This window comes from Sturnira hondurensis, unplaced genomic scaffold (assembly GCF_014824575.4).
Source record: "Sturnira hondurensis isolate 20B ecotype Veracruz unplaced genomic scaffold, ASM1482457v3 Scaffold0020884, whole genome shotgun sequence".
In the NCBI taxonomy this organism is placed as follows: Eukaryota; Metazoa; Chordata; class Mammalia; order Chiroptera; family Phyllostomidae; genus Sturnira; species Sturnira hondurensis.
Genome location: NW_028093515.1, coordinates 499,880 through 527,452, shown reverse-complemented (window position 1 = coordinate 527,452; position 27,573 = coordinate 499,880). Strand labels below are relative to the sequence as shown.

Below are 27,573 nucleotides of genomic sequence, written 5' to 3'. Positions count from 1 at the left end.
GCANCGAGCTCGCCACCTTGCCACCTCTTTCCCTCTGGACCTGCTGGCCCCTCCCTCTGGACTCTGTGGACACCCAACTGAGCCCCCCAAAACTCAGGGGCCCAGTGAGCCCTTCAGTAGCCCTGCAGGATCTTAATGGCCCCTTCCCCAGGTCCACTCACAATCCTCTGAGGTCTCGAGAATCCTGGGGGTCAACTGCCCCTGCTCCGAACCCTCTTAAGCCCTCTAGGACTCCATAGAGGCCCCCAGGAGCCCACTTACCCCTTGTATGGAATAAAACCTCCCTCCTTGATCCTATTCAGCCTCAAGGACCCTAAGAAGCCCCCTGAGGATCCTGCCCCAAGACCCCTAGAACTTCCCCCCAGGACAATGCTAAGCACCTTTGCAACTTACTGCCCCCCGTTGACCTCCCCTGGTATCACAAGCTCCCTCTTTACCAGAACCCTAAAGGCTCCTTCCCTCAGGACCTCAAGCTCTTCTCAGGATCTACTGGGTCCTTCCAAGACCCCAAAGAGCCCTTGAGGGCCCTTCTGAGCCCGAGACTTGGTCCTTGAGGGCCCAGTTTCCTGGGACCCTAAGAAACCCCCATCTGACCCCTACTCTGGCCTCCATGTAAACTCCACCAGTGACTCGGCTGATCTGTCTGGTCCCCCATGACCACTGCTGTCCTTCCTTATAACCCCTTGCACTTGCCTCGTATCTTCAAAAGTTCCCTGCCCATCTGCCAGTTTCCTGCAGCCCCACTCTGACCCACCTCTGACTTCCCATCATCCCTCTGTGGCTTTACTTGACCTTCCAGGATATACTTGTGTCACCCTGTTTCCCTCACACCTCCACGAGGCCCCTCTAATCCTCACTGTCTCTTCAAGGTGCCTCTGTGGCCTATAGGATTGCCCCCTCTGATCAGTCCTGATCTCTGGTTCCTTTCGGGTGTCCCCCTCCCCCCAAAAGCCTCCCACCAGCTGCAGGGGTGACCGCCCCAGACGGGAAAGGGTGTGGGTCAAGGAGGACGTTGAGCCCTCCGGAGTGACGCAGCCTGGCTATGTTTCCCCAGAAAGACACGGATGAGGAGGTCCGGGAATTTCTGCAAAACAATCTCCACCTTCAGGGAAAGGTACGCCTCCTTAATCTGCATCTGGGCACGTCGGAATGATGGGAACAATAACAGCCAACGTCTAAGCACTTACTATGTACTAGGCACCCAAAGAAGGCCCTTAACTTGCACTTCCCACCGGATCCTGGGAGCACTGAAAGGGGGTGGGGCAGCCACGCTGCGTGCTAGGCTATTCCCCACCACCACCCGCCCAGAAGCCAGGCCAAGGGAGGGTCTTGCGGGCAGGGTAGGGACCTTCACGCCAGCCAGCTGTTCTTTCTCCTCTCAGGTGGAAGGCTCCCCTTCTCTGCGCTGGCAGATGGCCCTGTACCGGGGCCTGCCGGGCCGCGAGGAGGACGCGGACGACCCCGAAAAGATCGTGCGCAGGGTCCAGGAAGTGTCTGCAGTGCTCTACCACCTGGAGCAGGTGGGCGGGGCCACGGGGTCTTAAAGCTGAGTGATGGAAGCTATGGGCAGGGGGCGGGCCTTAAATTTGTGGGCGGAGCCCGAGGGTGAACCTAGGCTTTTTTTTGCGGGGGATGGGGGGCAAGGAGTGGACTGTGGGTCTGTGGGTGGAGCCTGGGTGAAACTTTGAGTTTAAATCTAGGCTTAGAGTGGAAACTTGGATCGGTGCTTAATCTTGGGTCGGGGATAGAACTTTGGGTCTAACAGTGGGGCCTGATGAAGACTACTTGACTCGGTGGGCAGGGCCTTGGAAGTGGGGCGGGGCCTGAGCAGAGACCCTGGGTGTGGGAGTCCAGGAGAGCAGTTTCGGTCTGGAAGCAGAGACCAGATTAGAACTTTGACTGTCAGTGGAACCAAGGGGTTTCTCTGGCCATGTGACTTAGGCCTGAATTTGGACCTGGGCACAGATGGGCAGTTTCACTCGGCCTGGAAGTGGGAATCAGGCCAGGGGCAGGGTCTGGGGACATGTCAGATCTTCCTGCCCCCAGGTCGAGCACCCTTTCAAGTCCAAGAAGGCTGTGTGGCACAAGCTCTTGTCCAAGCAGCGCCGGAGGGCGGTCGTTGCCTGTTTCCGCATGACCCCTCTGTACAACCTGCCCACGTAAGACACCCAGGGAAGAGGGGAGCTCTTTAGGCCTCGGATAAAGTGTGACTGAGAGCGTGGGAGGACGGACTGCCGGCATGGCTGGAGGAGGCAGATTTATGGGAGGTTAGAGGAAGCGCTAGGGGAGAAGGTCCCACTGTCACCCAACACCTCTCCCTTGCAGACACCGGGCATGCAACATGTTCCTGGAGAGCTACAAAGCCACGTGGATCCTGACTGAAGACCATAGTTTTGAGGACCGCATGATAGATGACCTTTCCGTGAGTTGGGGCCTGCCTCGGAGTATGGGGACAGAGCTGGACAGGGCTGGGCAGGGCTGGGGCTGAGGATGCCTGTTGCACACCCCTAGGGGTTGGCCTTCACATTGAGGGGCATGAGAAAGATGACCCCTGGGTTGGGCAGAACCAGGGGAGGGTGCAGAATGAGGGATGTGAGAGGAAAAAGTATCCAGCCCATCAGGGCTATGGGAAAGACAGAAGAGGACTCTAGAAGCCCCTTCTCCAAGCCCCACACCTCCCTCTAGAAAGCTGGGAAGAAGGAGGAGGAAGAGGAAGAAGTGGAGGAGAAGAAGCCAGACCCCCTGCACCAGCTGGTCCTGCACTTCAGCCGCACTGCCCTGACTGAAAAGAGGTGAGGACCCTCCCTAGGTCCACGAAAAAGGACCCACTACTTCCCTGTTGTCAGAAACTTCCCTGTTCCTCAAGAGAGACCATCTGTGTCCTAGGGGACCCCTGAAGCACAGGCAGGGCCACCATGTACCATTGTACAGGCTGAGCATTTCACGAGGGCATCTCCTCTCAAGGGTTCACATCACAGACAATGTCAATTTTGACTTTTCCAGAAGAAAGAATCTTGCCCCAAACAAAATCTGTGTATGATAGGAACACATCAGTGTATTATGGCAAATTTCCAACAGAAGGAAGTGTGGAAGGGGGACCTTTTCCCAGTTCACACAAAGGCTTCATGTGGGCTAATGGCAGTCGTGGGAATAAATAACAGTAGTAATGGTGCTGCTGCTGCTGCTACTCACGTGCTTTTATGTGTCAGGCACCATCTAAACACTTGGCATCTCCATTTTCCCACTTAATCTTCACATTATGAGACAGATACCGTCATCAACTCCTTTTCGTGAACAAGGAAATGGCGGCCCAAGGAGTCCTTTTTCTCACATAACGTGAAGCCAGGAGTAGCAAGTCCAGGGCTGGGCAGCGACACAGTGAGGTACAGGGTTCTGCAGGCTGACAGGCTTGCTCAGGCTTTCTGCACTGCCATTCTGAGCTTTTGTCTTGGGGTCACAAGGCAGATGCCGAACTTCCAGACATGGCCACATGCCAGGCAGAAAGAAGGGGAGAGAATTTTTTGCTCTAAGCAAGACCAAGATCTTTTTATCCAAGAACAGAAAGCTTCTTTGGTGGGCGTCTGCACATATGTCATTGGTCAGAATTCTGACATCAGGCCACAATGAGCTGCAGGGGAGGCTGGGAAGTTGAGTGGCCTGGAAAAGCAATGACTCTGGAGTTATAGACTATTCGGGTGTGAATCCCAATAGAAACTGTGTGACCTTGGCCAAGAAGGATCTTTGTGCCTCGGTTTCCTCATTGGTAAAATGAGGTTAGTAATATACCTACCTAATATGATTATTGTGAGGATATATATATACACACACACACACACACACACACATATATATACACACACATATATATATATATCAAGGAATATGTATATATCTCAGGGAATAACAGGGTAAACACAGTAGGTCTTGGCCATTACTACTATTTTATTATTATTATTATTATTATTATTATTATTTAGACCCAAGAACAAGATGGGTGGTCATAGTTGTCAAGTAAGCCAACAGGTGGCAAGATACACCCAGAAACTCCAGGCTTCCATCACACCAAACTCCCCAAATGAGTTCCACTGGCCCAGCCTGGATCACGTGACCATCTCTGAGCTGTTTCTGTGGCCAAGCAGATAGAAAGCACTGACTGGCTCAGCCTATGCCACAGGCCCACTGTGGCAACAGGCAGTTTACTCGGCATGAACCGCACAGGCTGACCATGGGGAGGGTTGCTTTCCGACGGAAAATCAGAAACCACTCTAAGGTGGGGGCCTCTCCGATGGGTCCTGACTATCTGATTACTTCCTCAGCAAACTGGACGAGGATTACCTATACATGGCGTATGCCGATATCATGGCAAAGGTGAGGCCCTGCCCCAATCCAGGAAAGGTCCCCTTCTCAGCTCCAACGCCTGTCCTCGGAAAGGGCTGGGGGTGGACTGAGGTATCTCCTGTTCCCCATCATCCGTAACTCGATGCCCCATCCCCAGAGCTGCCACCTGGAGGAGGGAGGGGAGAACGATGAAGGTGAAGAAGAGGTGGAAGTTTCCTTTGAGGTAGGTGGGATCAGGAGGTGCTGAAGGAAAGGGATGAGGGCCCCTGACTTCAGTAATCCCCATTCATTCAGCAGGTGCTCTGGGCCAGGCCCTGGGCCGGGCGACACTGGGGACACAGCAGTGACCAAGTCGGTCCACTGAGGAGGCAGACGCATGGATCAGACAGTGACAGCAGAGTGTTCCCAGTGGTGATGAGGAAAGCTCAGGAAGGGGGATAAGGGCCGGGGAGACCCAGAAAAGTTCAGTAGACTATGGGGGAAATTCATGGGACTGTGGTAGCCCAGGCAAGGTCCCTGACCAAGCCAGGGGACAAGGGTGGCAGGGAAGGCTTCTCAGAGGCAGGGATGTCTGAGCAGGAGTGTGCCAGTTGAGGAAAAGAAACAGGTGTTTCCAGACAAGGAAACAGCATTTGCAAAGGCCACACAGGGAGAAGGAGCTAGTAAAGGGGCAGTTACCCACCTATTCACCCTGAAGGCAATCAGCAAGCATTTCCGAATTTCTTACCCCTTTTTGTGCCAGGAATCCTTTTGTAGCTGGTGAAGCCTTTCTCAGAATCATGTTTTTAAGTGTGTAAAATGAATCCATCACAGAGACAATAAGCACATGGAAATAGTTATCAAAATATTGTTTTAGAAATTTGATACGGTAATACCTGTACTTTTTGATTAATCTATCAAATAAGACCTACCAGCGGGTCCAACAGCAGGAAGTGATTGGTGATGAATATAAACAAAACTGTGACATGGGAATGTCTGTGATTCTTACCGGTGACACAGCCACAAGTTCTGCTAATGTTGCAATGTTTTGTGGCCTCCTCCATCAAGGGAGGAAATGCTCCCTTTCAGTTAGAGGGTGGTAACATAAAAATATAATTTTTTTCCTCATTCAAGTGCACAGACCTCCTGGATTTGATCCATTGGCCCCTGGGAGACCTGTGGGCCCAAGTTAAAACGGTGCCCTGTCCAGCCCTGCACTAGGTGCAAGGGACAAATCAGACTTCAGTCCCAAAGGACAGAGGGGGTTTATGAGTAGAAGGAAGAAGCCAGTGGGTGTGGCTGGAGCAGGGAGCACAGGGGTGAGGGGTCAGGCTGTGAGGGGGAAAGGCTGGGCTGCGGAGCCTGGACTCACCCGTCCCCACGGTCCTGACTCTGTCCCAGGAGAAAGAGATGGAGAAGCAGAGGCTCCTGTACCAGCAGGCGCGGCTGCACAACCGAGGGGCTGCAGAGATGGTGCTGCAGATGATCAGTGCCTGCAAAGGTGCCCTCCACAAGCATCCGGCTCCTGAGCACACTCATGCTGTCTTCCCTCTCCCCAACCCACCCATTTCCTGTGGGCCCAGCAGCACGCTCTCCCACCCATGCATGCCTTTGGTTTGCACACAGCCCCCAGCCCTCGCATGTTCCACTTGCCTTGCAATTTCTTACTATTTTTCAGCCACGGTTACCCTTGCACACACCTACAACCACTTCTCTCACATCCCCTGTGATGGCCATTTCCTGGTGGATGGAGAACATCACTCCCAAACTAAGTGGACCATCTTTTGTCCCCCGCCCCCTCCAGGAGAGACGGGAGCCATGGTGTCTTCCACCCTGAAGCTGGGCATCTCCATACTAAATGGGGGCAATGCTGATGTGCAGCAGGTAACAGGCAAAGGACCTTGGGAGGAGAGCTTAGAGGGGTGGGAGGTTCCTGCGTGACTCCCATTTCCCCTTTATGCCACTCGCTGTGCAGAAAATGTTGGACTACCTGAAGGACAAGAAGGAAGTCGGCTTCTTCCAGAGTATCCAGGCCCTGATGCAGACATGCAGGTAGGCTCTAGTGTGCATCTTTCAGGGAAGCTGTTGGGTGCAGCTGTGCCCCCACCCTCCTACCACTTCCAGTTCTAGTTCCGCTCGCCTGGTTCCAGAAACAGAGACGCATTCAGACTAGCTCAAATGACAGGAAGTTTATTGTAAGAATTCACCTGCAACAATAAGGATGGGGAAATGCCACCCTTATGGATCCAGGGAGCTGGAGATGGAAGGTTGTTGAGAACTCAGGGGACACCCAGAAGCAGGGAATCCGGGTTCTCTCTGATGACCCCTGTTAATGTGACTCTGCCCTTGCTGTTGACTGGCTTTCTCTCCCCCTCTGAAGCTTCTGCTAATTGATGGCTTCTGTGTCCTCCTGATTTCCACTTGTACATATTTCATCCTTGCCTCACGTTACTTCCTAGCCGCCACCACATAGCTTCTGCCAGCTCTTAGTTTCTACTTCCTCTTGATCTCTGCTCATTCCAGTGGTCCTCCAACTGCCATCGCTGGGGGCTGCCGGGCTCTGCAACGGGACCTCAGCACATCTTCCCATCTTTCCTCTCTTCCCCTCAGCGTCCTGGATCTCAATGCATTCGAGAGACAGAACAAGGCGGAAGGGCTGGGCATGGTGAATGAAGACGGAACTGGTGAGGCCCTCTCGTGGGCTTCCCTCTCCGTGGGATTTCTCCTCCCTTTAAGATATGCCCCCTCCCCAGCACTGCCCAGGCTCCCTTCCTCCAAAACGCCTCTCCAAGAGTATCCCCAGATTCCACCTCCTCCCCTGATCCTTGCAGGGGTCCCCAGCCCTGCTCCTTCCTCCAGGGTCTCCCTCCCCATGGCCCCCACCCCTGGGTGTCCTTGTGTCCTGTGTTCTCTCGCCCACCACCACATGGATCCCACTCTCTACAAGCCCGAAGTTTCCTGCCCTGGTTGCTGTTCTCTTATTAATGTCCCTAATCCGGGTTAATTGAGTCTTCTCTTTGCCGTGTTGTGACGTGTTTAACCTTTCTGCCCTGATCCTTGCCTCCTGCCTCTCCACCTCTACCTGTCCATCTCCCTTTCTCTTCCCTCTTCTTTCTTGCCCAATGCTTTTACCATCACTTCCTACTCTCTTTCTGGCTTCCTTCTCTCTCCTTATCGCTCTGTCTTTCTGTGTGGTTCTTTCTCTTGGTCTGTGTTTTTGACCCTGACTGTGTGTCACTGTGTGTATTTTTCTGTCCTCTGTCTCCTTCTGTCTCTTTCTCCCTCTTTTCTCCTGCTTCCTCCTCCCATCCTGTTGGCTGCCTCAGTCATCAACCGCCAGAACGGTAATTCCCCTAGCCTACTCCCTTTGCTGTGCTACTCCGCCACCCCTCCCTTCTAACCCGGTCTCCCGTCCCCGTCCCCCTCCCCCTCCCCTCCACCTGGGAGCTGAGGATCTGGGACATCCAAGGAGAACTTCTTCATTGGTTCAGGGTGCCCGCAGAAAGTCTTAAAATCGGAGTCCAGAGACCAAATTCAAGTCCCAGATTAGCCACTAACAACACCTGGGATTATGAAGCCAGTCACTTACCTCCTGTTGGCTCCAGTTTCTCCACATGTAAAATAGAAGCCAGAGGAGATGGCAAAGACCCGTTTCCAGATGGATGTTCTTCAACTTCACACCCAGCTTCTCAGTCCCAGGGTGGGGTGATCACCACTCCCACCCATTCTGCTCCCTGCGCTGGGACTCCGCAGTGGTGGGGTCTGCAGTTCCCATTCACCAACCAGATTGGTTGCCCTCAGCTTCCACTCTGATTGGTGTATGTGCGCGCGCGGCTTCGGCGCCTGCTCTGGTTGGTCCATTCACTGTCTAGGCTTCCCTCTTTCTCCCTTCCCTCCTTGAGTGAGTTCTTTTAGATGGCCGTTCTGATTGGTCCATGTTTACACCCCCCTGCCTCTCCNCCGCAGAAAGTCTTAAAATCGGAGTCCAGAGACCAAATTCAAGTCCCAGATTAGCCACTAACAACACCTGGGATTATGAAGCCAGTCACTTACCTCCTGTTGGCTCCAGTTTCTCCACATGTAAAATAGAAGCCAGAGGAGATGGCAAAGACCCGTTTCCAGATGGATGTTCTTCAACTTCACACCCAGCTTCTCAGTCCCGGGGTGGGGTGATCACCACTCCCACCCATTCTGCTCCCTGCGCTGGGACTCTGCAGTGGTGGGGTCTGCAGTTCCCATTCACCAACCAGATTGGTTGCCCTCAGCTTCCACTCTGATTGGTGTATGTGCGCGCGCGTCTTCGGCGCCTGCTCTGGTTGGTCCATTCACTGTCTAGGCTTCCCTCTTTCTCCCCTCCCTCCTTGAGTGAGTTCTTTTAGATGGCCGTTCTGATTGGTCCATGTTTACACCCCCTGCCTCTCCTGGATTGGCTGATTTCAAAGCTGCTTTCCAATTGGCTGGCTTTCACCCCCCCCCATCCTTTGCGTGAAAGTGACCCCCACCCCCTGCCCCATAATCTATTAACCCCACGTCCAGGAGGAGCGCTGAGGGAGGTAACAGCTGCTGGAGTCTCTGCTGGATCAAGCAGACACTCCTGGACGTCATATAAGTGGTGACATCAGGGGGACACTGATGTAGAAAGACACTGAGACACCAGCTTCCGTACTCAGGGCCCCTCGGGCCTCCATCTGCTGTCACGGATTCTGAGATCGGGAGCCCCTGGTGTTATGGATGTCAGTGGCCTTCTCAGTGTCTTTGAAGTGGTGGCTGCTCCTCCCCTCACCACTATGCTTTGTGCATGCGTGTGCAGTTTGCGCGTGGAGTGTGCATGGGCCGTGTGCACGAGTACACTGTGTCTCGGTGTACCTGACCTCTTCTGGGCCCTGCCCCCCTTTTCCACCCAGGAGAGAAGGTCATGGCAGATGACGAATTCACTCAAGATCTGTTCCGATTCCTGCAATTGCTCTGCGAGGGGCATAATAATGGTGAGAGGGACTGGGGTGGGCGGAGTGCAGAGGAGGCCGAGGAGTGGGGAGAGTCCAGAGTTCGGCAGAGTTGTCTGAGTTAACCTCTAGTCCCCGCCTCCCCTTGTCAGTACTGGCCTCACCAGCCCCACTCTCGATCCCATTGTCCATCCTTTGCATTCAGCCACAGTCATGCCCAATGCACCCACCTTCCTAACTCCCTCTTAAGTTTCTAGATTCCAGACACTTTGCTTCATGTTCCCTTCCTCTGGCCAGTCCAACTTCCCAGAAGCAACCCAGCCAGAAACCAGTCTGTCCAAAAATCAACTTGCCCAAATGAGCAATTAGCCACATACCACTTTTCCACAGACATTTCGAAACTGAGTAAATACAGATTTCCATACTTTGGGTCTGTAGAGGAAAGGAAACCACGCGGCATTTTTTTCAATGAATCCATTAGAATCACTTATTAATTTTGCTTATAAAAATACTTTGCCAGAAGGAACGACTACACAATTTTTCCTAATTTTAAGAGAGAGTTTTTACATTTGTTCTGGTTCAGGCGATTTAACCACATTAAAGGCGACCAGCAAACCAATTAAACACATAATTGGTGAGAAAATACAACCTTGTATGGCACACGTAGCTTACAACATTAAAGGGACAGCCCAAATCCTGGCCGACAAACATTCTACCCAATGCCACATCAGACTCAAGGTGTGGTTGTGATGCTCAGGAGGTTATTAGGGGACCACAGACTGCCCAGAAATCAGTCTTTACGGCAAGGATGGGAGCAATGATAAACCTGACTCCCACCGAACTTGCACCCCACTTGGCTAGTGTTCTTTAAGGTAACTGTTTTGTAAATATCTCTAATCCCCACTCTTCAACAAAGGATGGGGCGTGAACTATTGCTTTACCTTCTCAAAAGCTCTTAGGTCCGTAACTACTTTTTCTTCGGTGTTTATTAACTACCCTTCTGCTGCTGCGTAACTGGGGTTTCCCTTCTTGACTTTCAACTAAAGTGGAATTCGTCTCTGGGATTTAAAATGAATTTTATTCCCTGGGTCTATGACTTTGGGGAAATGAGAATGTTCTTTTGGAGGGGATTTCTCTCTCCCAGAAAATCTGCAATCCAGTTCTCTGCCTAAATTCTTGGATTCACTCACCAGCCAAATCATATAAGTATTTGAAGTATCTTTCAAATCTCAGATGCCCTGCGTGTCTTGAGCAGATTTGAAGCAGACGAAAGGTGTGTCTCATGTGTGCGCATCTTGAGGACAGTGTTCTCAGTCGACAGGGTCCTTTACAAGTGGGGAACTCTGTATCTAGCCACTGAAGCATGTAGTCCGATTTCAATGAACACAAAGGAGTTAGCAAACAGGGTGGATGAGACAACCTGTATATTTGCTTGTAAAATCTTGACTATCTTAGTATTCTTTGTCTATAACGTGTAGCCAGGCGAAGTGGACATTTAACCTGATACAGTGATTGTGAAGTGGCCATAGGGAAGTCAAGTGGAAAGTAAGACTTTGGGGGGCGCACGGCCTTTCAAGGGCTGTTACAGCCGTCCTGGGCAACATGACATTGCAATCAATGTTAAAAGGACGGCACTGAAGCCCATGTTTATTGCCTTGATAAATCAACGAATTGGTCATTTGGCAAATGAGTCTACATAGGTGGTTCTCAAACTTAGGTATGCCCAAGAATCACCTGGAAGCCTTGTCAAAATACAGACTTCTGGGACTCACCCCAGAATTTCTGATTTAGTAGGTCCTGGGGTGGAGCCCAGGAATGTGCACCTCTAACGGGGTCCCAGGAGGTGCTGATTCTGCTGGTCTGGAGCCACACTTTGAAAATCACCACTGCAAAGTGCAGCTCTTAACCTCAGCACTTTCTTTAAGGACCCCCTTTTTTTTCTTTAAGCCCTCTAAGAGCAGCTAATGTCCACTGGGCACTTATGTACCAGGTGCTGTACTAAATCCTTTATGTATGTCAAAGTCTTAAAACCTCACTACAGCCCTGGCTGGTGTAACTCAGTGGATTGAGCACGGGCTGCGAACCAATGGTCGCCAGTTTGATTCCCGGTAAGGGCACATGCCTGGGTTGCAGGCCTGGTTCCCATTGGAGGCCACATGAGAGGCAACCACACACTGGTGTTTCTTTCTCTCTTTCTCCCTTCCTTCCCTTCTCTCTAAAAATAAATAAATTAAATATTAAAAAAAAACCTCACTACAGCTCTCTAGTCTATGTTCACTTAGTTCCAGAGCTGGTCTAGTCAGACCACCGTGTTACATATGGGGACACAGGCAAGTCTGTACCACACAGAGGTTCAATAACAGGCCTGAGGTCACAGAGCTAGGAATCCATGCGGCCAGCTCCTACTTATCTTTCAGGTCTCAGCTGGGAGGTCCTCTCTGACAGCTCTCCTTTGCTGCCTCTGGGTGTCTGCAGCCCCTCTGGGCTTCCCCCATCACAACTCTGATCATTCTGCCCAGTATTACCCACCACCGCTCCTGCCACTAACGAATTTAGTATTGCCATTGTTACTATCATACACTGAAGTATACAGAATGGCCTTATAACCCCCCAAGTACCCATCTTTAACAGTTATCAACTTTCTGCCCTAGAACGTTTTTCCAGAGTCGTGAATCAGTTTATCATAGCTCTCATCCTAACTGCACATTGGTATGCCTGGGGAGCCTTTAAGAATACTAAAACCCAGGCTTCACCCCCCAGACCCTAATTTAATTGGTCTGGAGGGGGCCTGAGCATTGGGGTTTTTTAAAAGGCCTCCAGATAATTCTAATGCACAGCCAAAGTTGAGAGGTTGAAAACTACAGATTTAGTGAGTTGAGTTCAAAACTCCTTATAGTAAATAAGACAGAAAATATCAGAATACACACTGTAAGGATATGTGAAACCTCTGTTTCAAGTGTATGTGGATATAATTGCAGATTAAATACATGTACTGGGTCTCAATGTAAAACATAATTCCTGCCATAGTTTGCAGCGAGGAAAGACTGAAAACTACTACATAAGAATATAAACTTTATAAGGTCAAGGATTTTGTTTTCTTTTACTGCTGTATCTCTAGGGCCTAGAACAGTGCCTGGTAATAATACATGCTCAATAAATTTGTAGTATCAAAGAATAAGTAGATAACATTCATCTCCCATTAGCATATAGTACAATATATACTCAATAAATACATATTGAATCAATGAACAAAGAAATGACAAATGTTTTATCTCCTTTGGCTTTTGGTGGATGCTCAATAAATATTTGTTGGATAAACACATAAATAACCAATCTTCCATCTCCCCCAACACATAGTAGGCATTCAATAAACATTTTGGGAACAAATTGAGGATGAAATCTCCATTTACCCTACTACATTGTAGGTACTCAAGAACCATATTTGGGAAACTAATCAATGAATAAATGACCCTTTACCACAGCTTGCATTTAGTAGGCCCTCAATAAATATTTATTTCATAAATGAATAAATGTTTCTCCATCTTTCTCTGACACACAGTAGGTGCTTGATAAAGAGCCACCCCTCTAGCTGGCATGGCTCAGTGGATTGAGCGCCAGGCTGCAACATAAAGGGTGCAGGGTTCCATTCCCGGTTAGGGCACATACTTGGGTTGTAGTCTAGGTCCCCAGTGGAGGGGGGGGGCACGCCAGAGGCAACCACACATTGATGTTTCTCCCTCTTTCCCCTCTCTCTAAAAATAAATAATAAAATCTGGGGGGGAAGTTATTAAGTAAGTTAATGATTATATGCCTTGTAGCCTGCAATAGGCACTCTATTTAAACACTTCTGTATTAATGAATAAATGACCACCGCCCTTAGCACTTGGCAGATTCTCAAAGAATGAATGACTTTTAATCTTCCTAGATTTCCAAAACTACCTACGGACACAGACAGGGAACACGACCACTATTAACATCATCATCTGTACTGTGGACTACCTCCTGCGGCTGCAGGTAAGGATGTGAGGCCTCCAGGTGGGCCGGGGGCTGTAGGGCCATCGTTGGCCCTGCATCCCCTCATCCCTGTCGGACCCCCAGGAGTCCATCAGCGACTTCTACTGGTACTACTCCGGCAAGGATGTCATTGAGGAGCAGGGCAAGAGGAACTTTTCCAAGGCCATGTCGGTGGCTAAACAGGTGTTCAACAGCCTCACTGAGTACATCCAGGTAGGGCCCGCCCGTTGGGGCAGGGCGGGGCAGGCCGGTACCCCGCGCCCGCCCGGCGCTCACGCAGCCCTCTGCCCGCCAGGGCCCCTGCACCGGGAACCAGCAGAGCCTTGCGCACAGCCGCCTCTGGGACGCCGTGGTGGGATTCCTGCACGTGTTTGCCCACATGATGATGAAGCTAGCTCAGGTTCGGGCCTCTCCGTTCTTCATCCAACCGCTTCCGGGCACCCGCAACTGGCCCGTTTCCTAGTCCTTACCCACCGCTCAGTTTCTCGCCCAAGTGCTCCTGGCATGTTCCAGTCGGGCTCCCTCTCCAGGGCCAAATCCACCTTCTTTCTGGATTGGCTTTCTGCATGACCCCGCCTCCACCTTTGCCACCACCAATCGGCTGGTTTCCCAGCCACACCTCCATTGGTCTGACGTCTGCACCCCTCTGACCCGGAGCTCCTCTATGATTGGTTGGTGTTCTTTTCTCTCTGATGAGGTCGTCAGATTCAAACAGCCCTAGAGATAGGTTATCTGCAGGCTTCTAGGGACCTGGGGATGAAGGGATGTTTTGCTGCTTTATTCTGCCTGTGTCAGGTGACGCAGATAGCGGGCCTATCTGACCGCTATCATATCATAGCGGGCATTTAGAATGTAAGGTCCATTCCCCATTTCTAGAATCGTCGTGCTCCCCTTATCCCACCACCGCCTCCCCTTTGCGACTTTGTGTTTCACGAACACCATATCCATTCTCGCTGCACTGGGGCTCAATATCTGAAGGGGCGCCACCCACATCCTGGACATCTTACATGCATCACTGTATTTATTACAGTAGTTTTCCAGCAGATGGCAGTCAAGTACTCTGTTTTAAAATTTCCCAACAGGAAGTCTTGAGGAAGGGAAGCCCATTTTTATTTACTCAAAGTTGCCTCAAGAGCAGGCAAAAACTCTTATCTGATGTCATCTGATTTTTTGAAAGGAGTGAATTTAGGAATACGATTCCTCAGTGTCAGTTCAGGTGAAGTCGAACGTTGCTGTAATCTTAAAATTCTAAAGACTGTTGGTATCGTGGTGGAAGCAGGGGCATTCAACCGGCGGCCCAGGATGGCTATGTATGTGGCCCAACAAAAAATCATAAATTTACTTAAAACATGAGATTTTTCTGTGATTACATGTCGCAATGTCACATAAAATAAACGTACATGCAGTGACGTTTTATTATTTAGAAATGTACATTTTCTGTATCAGTGATCACAAACTTGGAACCTGCTTGATGATTTTAAAAGGTTATCAAAAGGGCCGCTGCACAGTTAGGGTTATTACCTGAGGACTTTTTTTTTCTTATCTGTTGTGACAGATATCATGGAAATTGTGCACAGACTTTTTTTTTTTTGCTCATCAGTTTTTGTTAGTGTTTGTGTATTTAATGTGTGGCCCAAGACAACTCTTTTTCCAGTGCGTCCCAGAGACCCCAAAAGGTTGGACACTCCTGGCATAGAGTTTTAGACCCTGCAGAGTTAATTCATCAGCCATGATCTAGGGTTAGGTTGCCATGGCCAGAAATCCAATGCCAAGGGGTGGCTTATGGAGGGGAAAATAACTTACCAGTTCATATCACAGTTCCAGGGTGTAGAGTCACGTCAGCAGAAATGTCTCTCTCCTGTCCGGCTTCATTCTCAAGCAGGCACTTCCCAGGGGCTGGGAAAATGGTGCCCTAGGCTTCCCAGCACCCCACTAACAGCTCCAGTAGGAAGAGAACCCCTCTTTCATGAGAAATAAATGCATGAGGAAAAAAATTGCATGAGAAAGCCGGCAATTTTCTCTGACTGGACTATTGGGTCACATGCCCAGCCTGAACCAATCACTGGGGCCAGGAGAAAGAAGGCTTTGATTGGCCAGAGCTGGTCATTTACTCATCTCTAGAACCAGGAAGGTGAAGTTAGCCTCACTTGCTTTGAGAGTAGAATTAAGGAAAGCAAGGGCTGGACCGGGCAGGCACATGCCACAGGCACCCACCCACCTTAGGCTCTTCAGATCCTGGAATGGTAGAATCTTAGAGTCAGAATGCAGAGCTTCGGACCTCTGGGAAAGTGTTAGGATTACAATCAGCAACTCCAGAACCAACATTAGGGTAGAAGGAGCCTTACACTCCATTTCTTTGCTGCCCTTCCCCCTCCATTGTATTAGGTAGAACCATATGAGATTACTACTTTGTGGGCCAAAATGGTTACATATTGGCAATTTTATGTAGCTCAACCTAATACAAATACAGCCCATGAGGCAGGACTCGGTGTTGGAAGCTTCTGTGGGCCTTACTTACATAAGGCACTGTGACAGGAGAGGCAGTATGTCCCCACATTCTTCCCAAATGTCTTACTAGAAAGCACATGGCTGTGTCTTCCTCTTCCAGCCTTCTTCCCGAGCCCAGAGTCCCACTTTTTCCATCACACACTCATCCGACAAGCATGTGCCTCACACCCATCACAAGCCAAGTGCAGTGCTGAGCTCTCATTCCTTCCCAGATCTGGGTCTCTGACCCCAGCATTTGCCCATCTGTCTCTGTCTCTCTGCCCCGTGCGTCTTCTCTCCGAGCCCTATACTCCTCCCAGTCCTTGTCTGCCAGCCCTTGCCCCCACATGTCGCCTGTTGGGTCTGCTTCCCCCGAAATACCAACCCCACCCCCACACTGTTGTCTCTCTGCCCCTTCCCCTGCTTCCGAGGAACATGTCTGGACTCGGGTTCCCTCGGAGGTAAGAGGGGAGGAAAAGGAGGTCTTAGGTCCTGCTGGGTGGTGTGGAGGAGCAGAAGCAGCTGGAAATGGGGGAGGCGTCTCTGCAGAGACCAGCCCTCACACAGCTGGGATGTGGGGTCTCTAGGACTCAAGCCAGATCGAGCTGTTGAAGGAGCTGCTGGATCTACAGAAGGACATGGTGGTGATGTTACTGTCGCTATTAGAAGGTAAACTCTAGTGGGTGGGGATGTGGGGAGGGAACAAAGGTGCAGAAAGCCTGAGAATGGCTCTCAGAGACCCAGGAGACCCTAACCTTCCACCCCACCTGCTACCGTGTCAGGATCTATGGGCTGATGGAGGAGTCACATTAACAAGCTCAGCAGACACTTACTGAGGACTGTACACATGAAGTACATTTATTTAGTGAATCCCCAGAAAAATCCTAAAAAGGTGGGCAGGCTGGATACCTTTTTTAAATGTATGCGTTTAATAGTTATTTACTTGTTTTCTCAATGCATCAGTTAGCTTTTGCTGCCTAACAAGCACACCCACAACTTAATGACTTAAAAACAACCATAATTTATTACTAATTAGTGAAACAATTTAGTAGACAGACCCATTCTTTTCCATGGTTGCATAGTACTCCATTGTGTAGGTTGTAATGCTTCATTTAATCATACCTCTGTTGGTGGACATTCAGGTTTTTAAAAACATTTTGCTATTACAATGTTGTAACCACTAATCCTTCTGTGGAGTTTCAGAGTTTTTTGGTAACTAGTCATTAGCTTTGAAAAATCAGGTTTCTTTAAGCATCAGATTTCCAGCTTTTCTTTAAAAATTGAAAGATTTGGTGACCCTGGGTTCACAGTCTCACATGACAAGAATTAGGTGGACTGAATTCAATAGCTGAATTGTATCAGTTCAGTCTTCTGATTTCGATGACCACGCTATAACTGCGCATGTCATTCAGGACACATGCACGGAAACGGTGAGGGGTGAAAAGGCCACTTGCCTGCAGCTCACTCTCAACTGGTTCCGGGAGAGAGAGGAAGATTATAAAGCAAGAAAGCAAATGTGGCAAAGTGTGACCAGTTGGTGAATCTGGAATATATGAGTTTTCCCTTGCACTGTAGCACCTTCATGTAAATTTGAAATTAGAAGAAAATGAAAAGAACCAAAAAGAAGCTGGAGCCGGTCTGCTTTCGAGGGCAGTGGGGGCCCCCAATTTGCCACAGTCTGCAGCTTCTCCTGCTCTGGCACCTTTGTCTTGCCTCACTCGTCTAGGGGCCTGCTTGGCCTCCGTGGGCCAGTGGAGGGCTTAGGTGTGTGAGCTCCAAGGTCATGCATCTCTAGGTTCAAATCCTCCTCGCCCTGTTACTGGCTGTGTGACCCGGAGTGTGTGACTTTCTCTGAGCCTGTTTCCTCACCTGCAATAACAGACAGTAGCACGTTCCCCTTAGCAGGACAAGATCATGTCAGCACAGCAGCTGGCGTGACATCTGTCAGCCGCCATCAGCTTTTGCCATCATTATCTTTATTGATGACTCCTTCAGCTTTCGGGGAGGTGGACAAAGACAGAATCAGCAAGGTCCACACATTATGCGGTTTTAGATTAGGAAGTGACCCGGGCCCTTTGAGGGGAGGCCTGGGTGCTATCCCAGGAAGCTTCCACCAGTACAGTGGACTGTGGGGAGCCATGGATAGTTCTTGAGCTGGAGAGGGTGGCACGCCATGGGACTCCAAAAAGGAGGCTCTGTCGGGCCACACTGACCTGGGGCTGCCTGCAGGGAATGTGGTGAACGGCATGATTGCCCGGCAGATGGTGGACATGCTGGTGGAATCCTCATCCAACGTGGAGATGATCCTCAAGTTCTTCGACATGTTCTTGAAGCTCAAAGACATCGTGGGCTCCGAGGCCTTCCAGGACTATGTCACTGATCCCCGTGGCCTCATTTCCAAAAAGGACTTCCAGAAGGTGAGTGCAGGAGGGTAGCTGGGTGGCGGTGCCAGGCACCAATCATGCCCTTCCTTGCTGCCTGCCTGGGCAAGAGACTTCTCTGTGAGCCTCAGAGAAGCCGTCTTATCTGTGAAATGGAATAAAACAGTCCTTGGAGTTGTTTGGAAGGTGAAATGCATTAACACAAGTGAGAACCATTATTTCTATTATCATTCGTAATAGTTATATTATTATTTTTCATTTGACCTTTGTTGTATTTTTCCATTACCATTGAGTTCCCTTATAATAGTTATATTATTATTATAAATAGAGATCAGTTATTTAGTTGATAAACATCTGCTGGGTTTCTCCTCTGTACCAGGGACATGGCAGTGACCCAGACAGACACAGCCCTGCCTTCACGAGACTTATAGTCTAATGGCAGAGGCAGTCGCCAGTGGCCATGGCACGTCTACCTAGTGAGGCTGGTAGGAGGGAAATGCAGGAACCAGCTTTATCCAGCCACTCACTTATCTGCCTCTGTCAACCCCTCCAGCCCAGCTGTGCCTTCTCTCCCTATATAACGCCAGCTAAGTCACTTCTCTGCTCTGAGCCTCAGGTGCCTCCTCTGTGAGATGGGGCCAGCATAGTAACATTTGCTGCCTGATAGGGCTGCTGGGAGGGAGGACAGTGCCTGGAACACAGGAGCACTCAAGAGATGGTAGCGATTATTTTTATAGGCAGACCTCAGAGATACTGCGGGTTCAGTTCCAGACCACAGCAATAAAGCAAAAGTCGCAATAAAGCAAGTCACAATTTTTTTTTTTGGTTTCCCCATGCCTATAAAAGTTATGTTCACATTATACTGTAGTCTGTTAAGTGTGCATTATGTCTAAAAAGCAATGTGCCTACCTTATTTTTAAAATACGTTTTTGCTAAAATTTGCCAACTATCTTCTGAGCCGTCAGCAATCTTTTCACTAGTACCTTCAATTTGCTAAAAATACAAAAACAGCCCTGGCTGGTGTAGCTCAGTGGATTGAGCTCGGGCCTGTGAACCACATGATCGCAGTTTGATTCCCAGTCAGGGCAAATGCCTGGGTTGCAGGCCAGTTCCGGGTTCCTGGCAGGGGACGCATGAGAGGCAACCAGACATTGATATTTCTCTCTCTCTCTCTCTCTCCTTCCCTTCCCCTCTAAGATAAATAAATAAAATCTTAGAAAAAAATACAAAAACAAAAAACAAAACAGTAACCATGAGGTGCTATAAAATGAGGTACAGCCGTCCTATTATCATGGCCAGATCACTCCCCTCACCATTTATTAACTTTTCCTCTGAGGTAACTTCAAATGTATAGAGAAGTTGCAAGAACAGTACATAGAATTTCCGAATACCCTTCACCGGATTGTCCAAATGCTAACTTTTTACTGCATCTGCTCTATAGTGATTCCTCTTGACTTCTAAGTATTTTAACGTGTCTCCTGATAACATGTTCATTATCTTACGTAACCACAAAATAATGATGTAAACCAGGCAATTAACACTGACATAAGGCTGCTATCTGGAGAGCTTATTCAATTGCTATTCATTTTTATTCTCTGTCACGGATCCAAGCCAGGATCAGGCATTGCATTTACACATCCTGTCTGTTCAGCCTCCCTCCTTTGGGACCCTTCCTTGGTCTGTCCTTGTCTTTTATGACCTTGGCATTTTTGAAGAACAGAGGCCAGTTGTTTTATACAACATCCCTCAGGGTGGGTTGGTCCGAGTTTTCATCATAATCCAATTGGGGTCCCACATCTTTGGTAGGATCATCATGGAAGTGACGGGTAAAGGAAACCATCAATAAAATGGAAAGACAACCTGTGGAGTGGGAGAAAATACTTACAAACTCTTGTTGAAGGGTTAATATGCAAAATATTCAACTCAAAAGCAGTAAAACCAGTAACCCAATTTCAAAGTGGGCAAAGGGCCCTGGCTGGTGTAGCTCGGTGGATCGAGCACAGGCCTGCGAACCAAAGCATTGCCTGTTTGATTCTCAGTCAGGGCACATGCCTGGGTTGCTGGTCAGGTCCCCAGTAGGGGATGTGCTAGAGGCAACCACACATGGATGTTTCACTCCCTCTCTTTCTCCCTCCCTTCCCCATCTCTCTAAAATAAATAAATAAAATCTTTAGAAAATAAAAATAAAAATGGGCAAAGTACCTGAGTAGATGTTTTTCCAAAGAAGACACATAAATGACCCCCAGGTCCAGTAAAAGGTGGTCCCCATCACTGATCGTTGGGGAAATACGAATCGAAACCGCAGTGAGCTGCACCTCCCACCTGTCAGAATGGCTGTTATCAAAAAGACAAGAGAGGAGAAGTCTCGGTGAGAACGTGGAGAAAAAAGAAATTTTTTTCTATGTGGGCGATCATAAAAATTGGTACAGCCATTATGGAAAACAGTATGGAGGTTTCTCAAAAAATTAAAAATAGAACTACCATATGATCCAGCAATCCCACTTCAGGGTATTTATCCAGAGGAAATGAAACCATTATCTTGGACATCAATTCATTGCAGCTTATTCACAGCAGCCAAGGTTTGGAAACAACCTAAGTGTCTGTCGTTGGATACATGGACAAGGACAAGTGTCAAAGGACGTACAGACACACACACACACACACACACCATATTTTTTGGATCATAATACACACCCAGGTTTTAGAGGAGGAAAATAGGAAAAAAAATTTTGAAGCAAAAAAATGCAGTAAAATATTTAATAACATAATATTTCACCAATGTAAATGTAAAGCTACATTCATATTATAAGACACACTCCCTTTCCTCCCAAATCTGGGGGGAAGTGCCTCTTATAGTCTGAAAAATACAGTATATATACCCACACATAATGGAATATTTTTCAGCCTTTTTAAAAAAGGAAATTCTGTCCTTTGTGGCAACATGAATGAACCTGCAGGGCATTATACCAAGTGAAATAAGGCAGCTAGAGAAAGAAAATACCACATGGTATCACTTATACTTGCAACATAAAAAAGAAAGTCAAATGTGTAGAAACAGAAACAGAGAGTAGAAAAGTAAGTGGGGCAGGGAGCAGGGAGAAGTTGGTAAAAGGGTAAAATCAGATTTTCGGTTACAATTTTTTTCTTTTTTTAAAGATTTTATTTATTTATCTTTAGAGGGGAAGGGAAGGAGAGAAATATCAATGTNTATAGTCTGAAAAATACAGTATATATACCCACACATAATGGAATATTTTTCAGCCTTTTTAAAAAAGGAAATTCTGTCCTTTGTGGCAACATGAATGAACCTGCAGGGCATTATACCAAGTGAAATAAGGCAGCTAGAGAAAGAAAATACCGCATGGTATCACTTATACTTGCAACCTAAAAAAGAAAGTCAAATGTGTAGAAACAGAAACAGAGAGTAGAAAAGTAAGTGGGGCAGGGAGCAGGGAGAAGTTGGTAAAAGGGTAAAATCAGATTTTCAGTTACAATTTTTTTCTTTTTTTTTAAGATTTTATTTATTTATCTTTAGAGGGGAAGGGAAGGAGAGAAATATCAATGTATGGTTGCCTCTCATGAGTCCCCTGCTGGGAACTGGCCTGCAACCCCGGCATGTGCCCTGACTGGGAATCGAACCGCGATCGTGTGGTTCACAGGCCCACGCTCAATCCACTGAGCTACACCAGCCAGGGCGAGTTACCATTTTTTTAATGGGTAAGTGTCCCTCTGGACTATCCAGGGCTTCACGATTCACAAGATTTGATGTCATATACACATCCTTGTAGCTCAATAGCCCTGTTTCACAGAGTTACAAACCATCTGTAACTTTAAAAGTACATTGGTTTTATTTTTGACTGAATAATACTGTCACGTGATTAGAGACGTGAAGTGGAACGAGGTATGAAGTGAAAGGCTCCCCCCTCACCTCTCTCTCCACCTGCCCTTTCTCTACCGGCACTGCTGTGAGTAAGCACTGATTGCTTTTGTATCCTTCCATCATTTTTTCCAGGTATTATTTCCCGCCTTTCTTTTTTTTAAAGACTTTTATTTATTTATTTTTAGAGAGAGGGGAAGGGTGGGAGAAAGAGGGAAACGCTGATGTGCACGAAAGACACCGATTGGTTGCCTCTTGCATGCCTTCAACTGGGGACCTGGCCCACGACCCAGACATGTGCCCTGATTGGGAATCGAACCATCAGCGTTTTGGTTAGCATGGTGTTCAACCCACTGAGCCACACCAGCCACTCCAATCAGTGCCCTCCTTTCTTTTATAATCGGCAATGAACTACATATACTAATCTACATCACTAAATATATTCTGGAGATACAGAGGGTGCCCTCATTATTCTTCTTACGGGTGCCCAGTATTCCACTTTGTGTATATGTTATGGTTTATTTGATTATTCCCTGCTGATGGGCACTTGCTTTGTTCCCAGTCGTTTGCTCTTACCACACAGTCTGTAGTCAGGGCTGCCGTGGAGAGCTGCGTACTTTGCAAAGGTGCGGCTGATGGCACAGATATTGTAGATTTCCAGGACATGGAAGTAAGCGTGCTGAGGGAGGCTCCCCTTGGTCCATTAGCAGTGCTGGCTACTATGATTACCCTCGTACCTACGCCATTCTGTGTGTGCGCTTATAACTAAGGATAAATTTCCAAAAGTGAGATTGCTGGGTCGAAGGGCAAATGCATGTGTCATCTGGGCAGAGCTGGTGATTAGGTTCAAGATTAGATCAGATTAGATTCACTCATCCATTTTCCCCTCTCGTTAACATCACGTTAGAGTGCCTATTTCCCCACAGCCTCACCGCCCAACCACACTGTCAAATCTTTGGGGTTTTGCCAATCTGATAGGTGAAAGGGGGGATTGCACTGCACTTTTAATTCACATTTCTGCTGTTATGGGGCCTATTGATCATCTTTTCGTGCTATTTCTGCCATATCACTTGTGCAGTGAGATGACCGTGCCCTTGGTTCATCCCTCTCTCCGGATGTTGATCTCTTTCTTCTCAATGTGTAGGAACTCTTCATCAATTAACTGATTGTAGCATTGTTTGTAATAGGAATTGCATCTGTTTTTTCAGGTTCATCATTTGTCTTTTGATTTTGCTTATGGTGTTTTGGTTTGTTTCTTTGTTTGTTTGTTTTGGGCCATGCAGAATACTTAATTTTGATATAGAAAATCACCTGAAATATTTGATTAATTTTTAATGAAGTAGATAATACAGAAACACATTCCTCTTGTAAAGACATTCAGAACTTACAGCTCTGATCGAGGTCACCTGTGCTGTCCACAATCCTGTCCTCATCCGGCCTCTCGAAAGGCTCCGCCATCATCCACTCTCCAGTTTTCTATTTCCGCGTCTCCATTCATATATGAGCCTGCACTAAAAATATATAGTGTTGTTTTATGGTTTCCCAAGGTTTTTCTGGTTGACAGAGCTCTTGATAAGTACTTTGCAGATTCCAAACTTCCACTTCAGTTGGGAAAACCCTTTCTGGTGGTTGAAAACACATTAAAAGCTGCTCATTTATTCTTGGCCAGCACTGTTTGGAGGTTTTCTTCGTTTTTTTTTTTTAGCCTGCATATATTTTTGGATACATCTCTAAATTAAAAGACTTCTTTTTAAAAACATCTCTGTTGAGATTTAATTCACATTCCATAAAAGTCCCCTATTTAAAATGTACAATTCAATGATTTTTAGTATATTCACAGAATTCCGCAGCCAACGCTAAAATCTGATTTTAGCACGTTTTAATCACCCCCTAAAAGAAACCCCATACCTTTGCCAGTCACTTCCCATTTCTCCAACCCAGGCCTCTGGCACCCACTAATCTACTTTCTATCTCTTTACGGTTGCCTATTCTGGACAATTTATATAAATGGAATTGGACACTAGATGGTCTTTTTTTTTTTTAGATTTTACTTAGTTATTTTTAACTAAGAGAGCGGGAGAGAGAGAGAAAAAGAAGGAAACATCAGTGTGTGATTGCCTCCTACACGCCCTCTCCTGGGCACTTGGCCCACAACCCAAGCACATGCCCTGACTGGGAAAGGAATGAGCGACGCTTTGAGTTGCAGGCCAGCACTCTATCCACTGAGCCACACCAGCCAGGATGGAATTGTACACTAGGTGGTCTTTAAAAACTTTCCTTTTATCTAGCGAGCCACAGTGTCTTTTCAACCCCTAACCAAAACCAAAACCAAAAATCCACAATTCTTTTTATTTTATTTTATTTTTTTAAAGATTTTATGTATTTTATTTTTAGACAGAGGGGAAGGGAGGGAAAAAGAGAGGGAGAGAAATATCGATGAGTGGTGCCTCTCACCTGCCCCCTACTGGGGACCTGGCTTGCAACCCAGGCATGTGCCCTGACTGGGAATCCAACTGGCGAGCCTTTGGTTCGCAGGCTGGCACTCAATCCACTGAGCCACACCAGCCAGGACAATATCCACAGTTCTTTAAATCATCAAATATCTAGTTGGTTCAAATTTCCAAATCTCATAAATAGCACATGTGACTTTTTGCAATTTCATTGATCCGGATCCAAAGCCCACCCATGGCAATTGGTTGCTATTTCTTTAAACCTCCTTTTAGCTACTGCTTCCCTCCATCACTTTTGCTTTTTCTGGCACTTCATCTGCTGGAGACCCAGGTTACTGGTTTTGCAGAGCAGGACTGCAGACAGAAATACATTGTGAGCAATGTGTATAAGTCAAAACTTTCTAGTACCCATATTTTAGAAAAAGAAAAAATACGTACAATTATGTTTAACAATACATTTTATTTAACCTAACATATACAAAATATGATTTCAACATATAATGAATTTAAAAATTATGTGATATTTTGCATTCTTTTTTTCACATTAAGTCTTCAAGCTCGAGTATGTATTTTTTACCCTTGGAGCACACCTCAGTGTGCTCCAGCCACGATTCAAATGCTCAGCAGCCACCTGCAGCTCACAGCTGTCATTCGACAGCACTGTTCTCGTTTGTAGAGTTGCCCACAGTTCGGATCTGGCTGATGCAACCTTGTTGTCTCTCTTACTGTGTTCTTCTGTTCCTAGTGTTTCCTGTGGATTTGGGCTTAGGTCAAGACCTCGGTCACACTCAGGTGTGGAATTTTTGTTTGTCTGTTTCTTTTTTTTTTTAAAGATTTTATTTATTTATTTATCTTTAGATGGGAAGGAGAGAGGGAGAGAAATATCAATGTATGGTTGCCTTTCGTGCGCCCCCTGCTGGGAGTTGGCCTGCAGGGAACCTACCTGCAACCCAGGCATGTGCCCTGACTGGGAATCGAACCGCCATCCTCTGGTTTGCAGGCCCGCGCTCAATCCACTGAGCTACGCCAGTCAGGGCTGTTTCTTTTTTCTTTTTTTTTCCTGCCAGCACCAGCACCTTCCTTTGCAGAGGCACACCCTGTCCCATGATCTTCCCCCCTGTGGTGTCCTCAGTCTTCGTGCAAATGTCCGGACACGTTAGTTTGTGGCAATCTTCTCACTCCTAAATGTTTGACCATTTACCAAACATTATGTGATTTTCCAAACTCTTCACACATCTTTGCAGTTTTACATCTTTTTCAGTGTCTTTATGGTTTTAAAAAAAGTTCCGGATTTTTTAAAAGGAACTTTTTAACTTTCATACATTGTAGCAGTTATAAACTCTTCTCAATTTTCAAGATGCTTCATTCATTTGATAATTATGTGTTGGGCCCTGTGTGTAGCAGCAAGCAAAACCAACGTTCCACCCTCAGAGCCAATGGGCAGTGGGGAGGGGCAGATAAAGAAAAGTGAATAAGCTAAATAACTTCAGATTATGATCTGTGGTCTGAAGGAAATGAGCCGGGTGGCGTGCAAGAGAGCATGGGTTGAGTAAATGCTGTAACCTGGGTGGTCGGGAAAGGTCTTTCTAGAAGAGAACAGTGAAGCTAAGAACTGAACGGTACCACGTGAAGGTGGGGGGCTTGCTGCCACACCCAAGGTGAAGGGGACAGCAAGTTCAAAAACTGAAAGGTGGTAACGTAACAGAGGGGTGCAAAGGAGGCTGTGTGGCTGAAGAGCGCTCTCGAGGGGGAGAGAGGAAGACGTGAAGTGTGAGAGGTGAGGGAGTGGAGGTGCAGGGCCTGCTTGGCTGCAGAGACTTTGACTTTCAACCTGAATAAGACGGAGCCAAGGGCGGATTCTGAGCGGAAGACGGGGGATGGAATGTGACCTGACTCAGATGTTAGCAGGCTCCCTTCAGCTGGGTGTGGAACAGACTGTGAGGATAGGCAGGGAGATGGGAGACAGTGGTGGGCAAAACCAGGGTGGGGTCCATGGAGGTGGGAAACTGTGTGGGTCCTAGATGTGTTGAAAGCAGGGCGGGCAGACTTGCTGGTGGATCAGGTGTGAGTGGTGAGACAAAAGAGGAATCAAGGGTGATTCAAAGATTTTAGCTTAAGCACCTGGGTGGGTAGTGATGCTCTTCTTGAGATGGGTAAGACTATGGGAAGACAGGTTTTGAAATCAAGAGTTTGGTTTTGGCCATTTCTTTTTTTTTTTTTAATTTATTTGTAGAGAGAGGAGAAGGGAAGCAGAAAGAGAGGGAGACAGATATCAAATTGTGGTTGCCTCTCATGCACCCCCCACTGGGGTCCCGGCCTGCAACCCAGGCATGTGCCCTGACTGGAATCGAACCAGCGACCCTTTGGTTCACAGGCCCATGCTCAATCCACTGAACTATACCAGCTACAACCAGTTTTGGCTATTTCTGATTTGGGGCAGAAATCCACAAAGAGATGTCGGGTAGGACTTCAGCTCTGTCTGGATTCTGGTGAGCAGTCAGGGCTCAGATGTAGACTGGGCCATCACTGGTGTGAGATGACATCCAGAACCTTAGGCCTCAACGATGTCTCCGCAGAGAGTGTACATGTAGAGCGGTACCAACTCCAGGCCTGGAGTCCCCCAACCTTTAGAAGTCTGAAAAAGCAAAGGAAATGGACAAGAGTCAGGGAAAAGGGTGTTTCAAAAGAAGGGAATAGGCAAATGGATGATGACAAAGAGACAGCAGCAACTCACAAGAGTGGAGTCCAGCCCTGGCTGGCGTAGCTCAGTGGATTGAGTGTGGGCCTGCGAACCAGAGGATCGCGGTTCGATTCCCAGTCAGGGCACATGTCTGGGTTGCAAACCGGTTCCTTGCAGGCCAACTACCAGCAGGGGACGCACAAAAGGCAACCATACATTGCTGTTTCTCTCCCTCTCTCCTTCCCCTCTAAAAATAAATAAATAAATAAAACCTTAAAAAAAAAAAAAAGAGTGGAGTCCAGGACTAAATGGAGGGGATGGGGTCCTGGGCCCTCACTGGGCGGGAGAGGTACTTTGAAGAGGGACGGAGTCATACTGCATCATAAAGGGAGGAGACAGTTCGGTGGAGCGAGGGGAGAAGGTG

At 47.9% G+C, this 27,573-nt stretch overlaps 1 protein-coding gene across 1 annotated transcript in view; it reads left to right on the top strand.

Moving 5' to 3' along the window:
• Window positions 1–27,573, top strand: part of RYR1 (ryanodine receptor 1) — a 120,474-nt gene that overhangs the window by 73,285 nt on the left and 19,616 nt on the right. Inside the window, exons 72-89 of the mRNA XM_037030815.1 lie at window positions 1,055–1,114; window positions 1,383–1,520; window positions 2,047–2,159; window positions 2,326–2,422; window positions 2,686–2,792; window positions 4,317–4,368; window positions 4,496–4,561; window positions 5,719–5,818; window positions 6,122–6,201; window positions 6,293–6,369; window positions 6,928–7,001; window positions 7,644–7,661; window positions 9,222–9,302; window positions 13,186–13,274; window positions 13,359–13,487; window positions 13,570–13,674; window positions 16,349–16,430; window positions 17,991–18,178. Of these exons, the coding sequence (XP_036886710.1) occupies window positions 1,055–1,114; window positions 1,383–1,520; window positions 2,047–2,159; window positions 2,326–2,422; window positions 2,686–2,792; window positions 4,317–4,368; window positions 4,496–4,561; window positions 5,719–5,818; window positions 6,122–6,201; window positions 6,293–6,369; window positions 6,928–7,001; window positions 7,644–7,661; window positions 9,222–9,302; window positions 13,186–13,274; window positions 13,359–13,487; window positions 13,570–13,674; window positions 16,349–16,430; window positions 17,991–18,178 (1,656 nt within the window). The remainder of the gene's footprint in view (window positions 1–1,054; window positions 1,115–1,382; window positions 1,521–2,046; window positions 2,160–2,325; window positions 2,423–2,685; window positions 2,793–4,316; window positions 4,369–4,495; window positions 4,562–5,718; window positions 5,819–6,121; window positions 6,202–6,292; window positions 6,370–6,927; window positions 7,002–7,643; window positions 7,662–9,221; window positions 9,303–13,185; window positions 13,275–13,358; window positions 13,488–13,569; window positions 13,675–16,348; window positions 16,431–17,990; window positions 18,179–27,573) is intronic.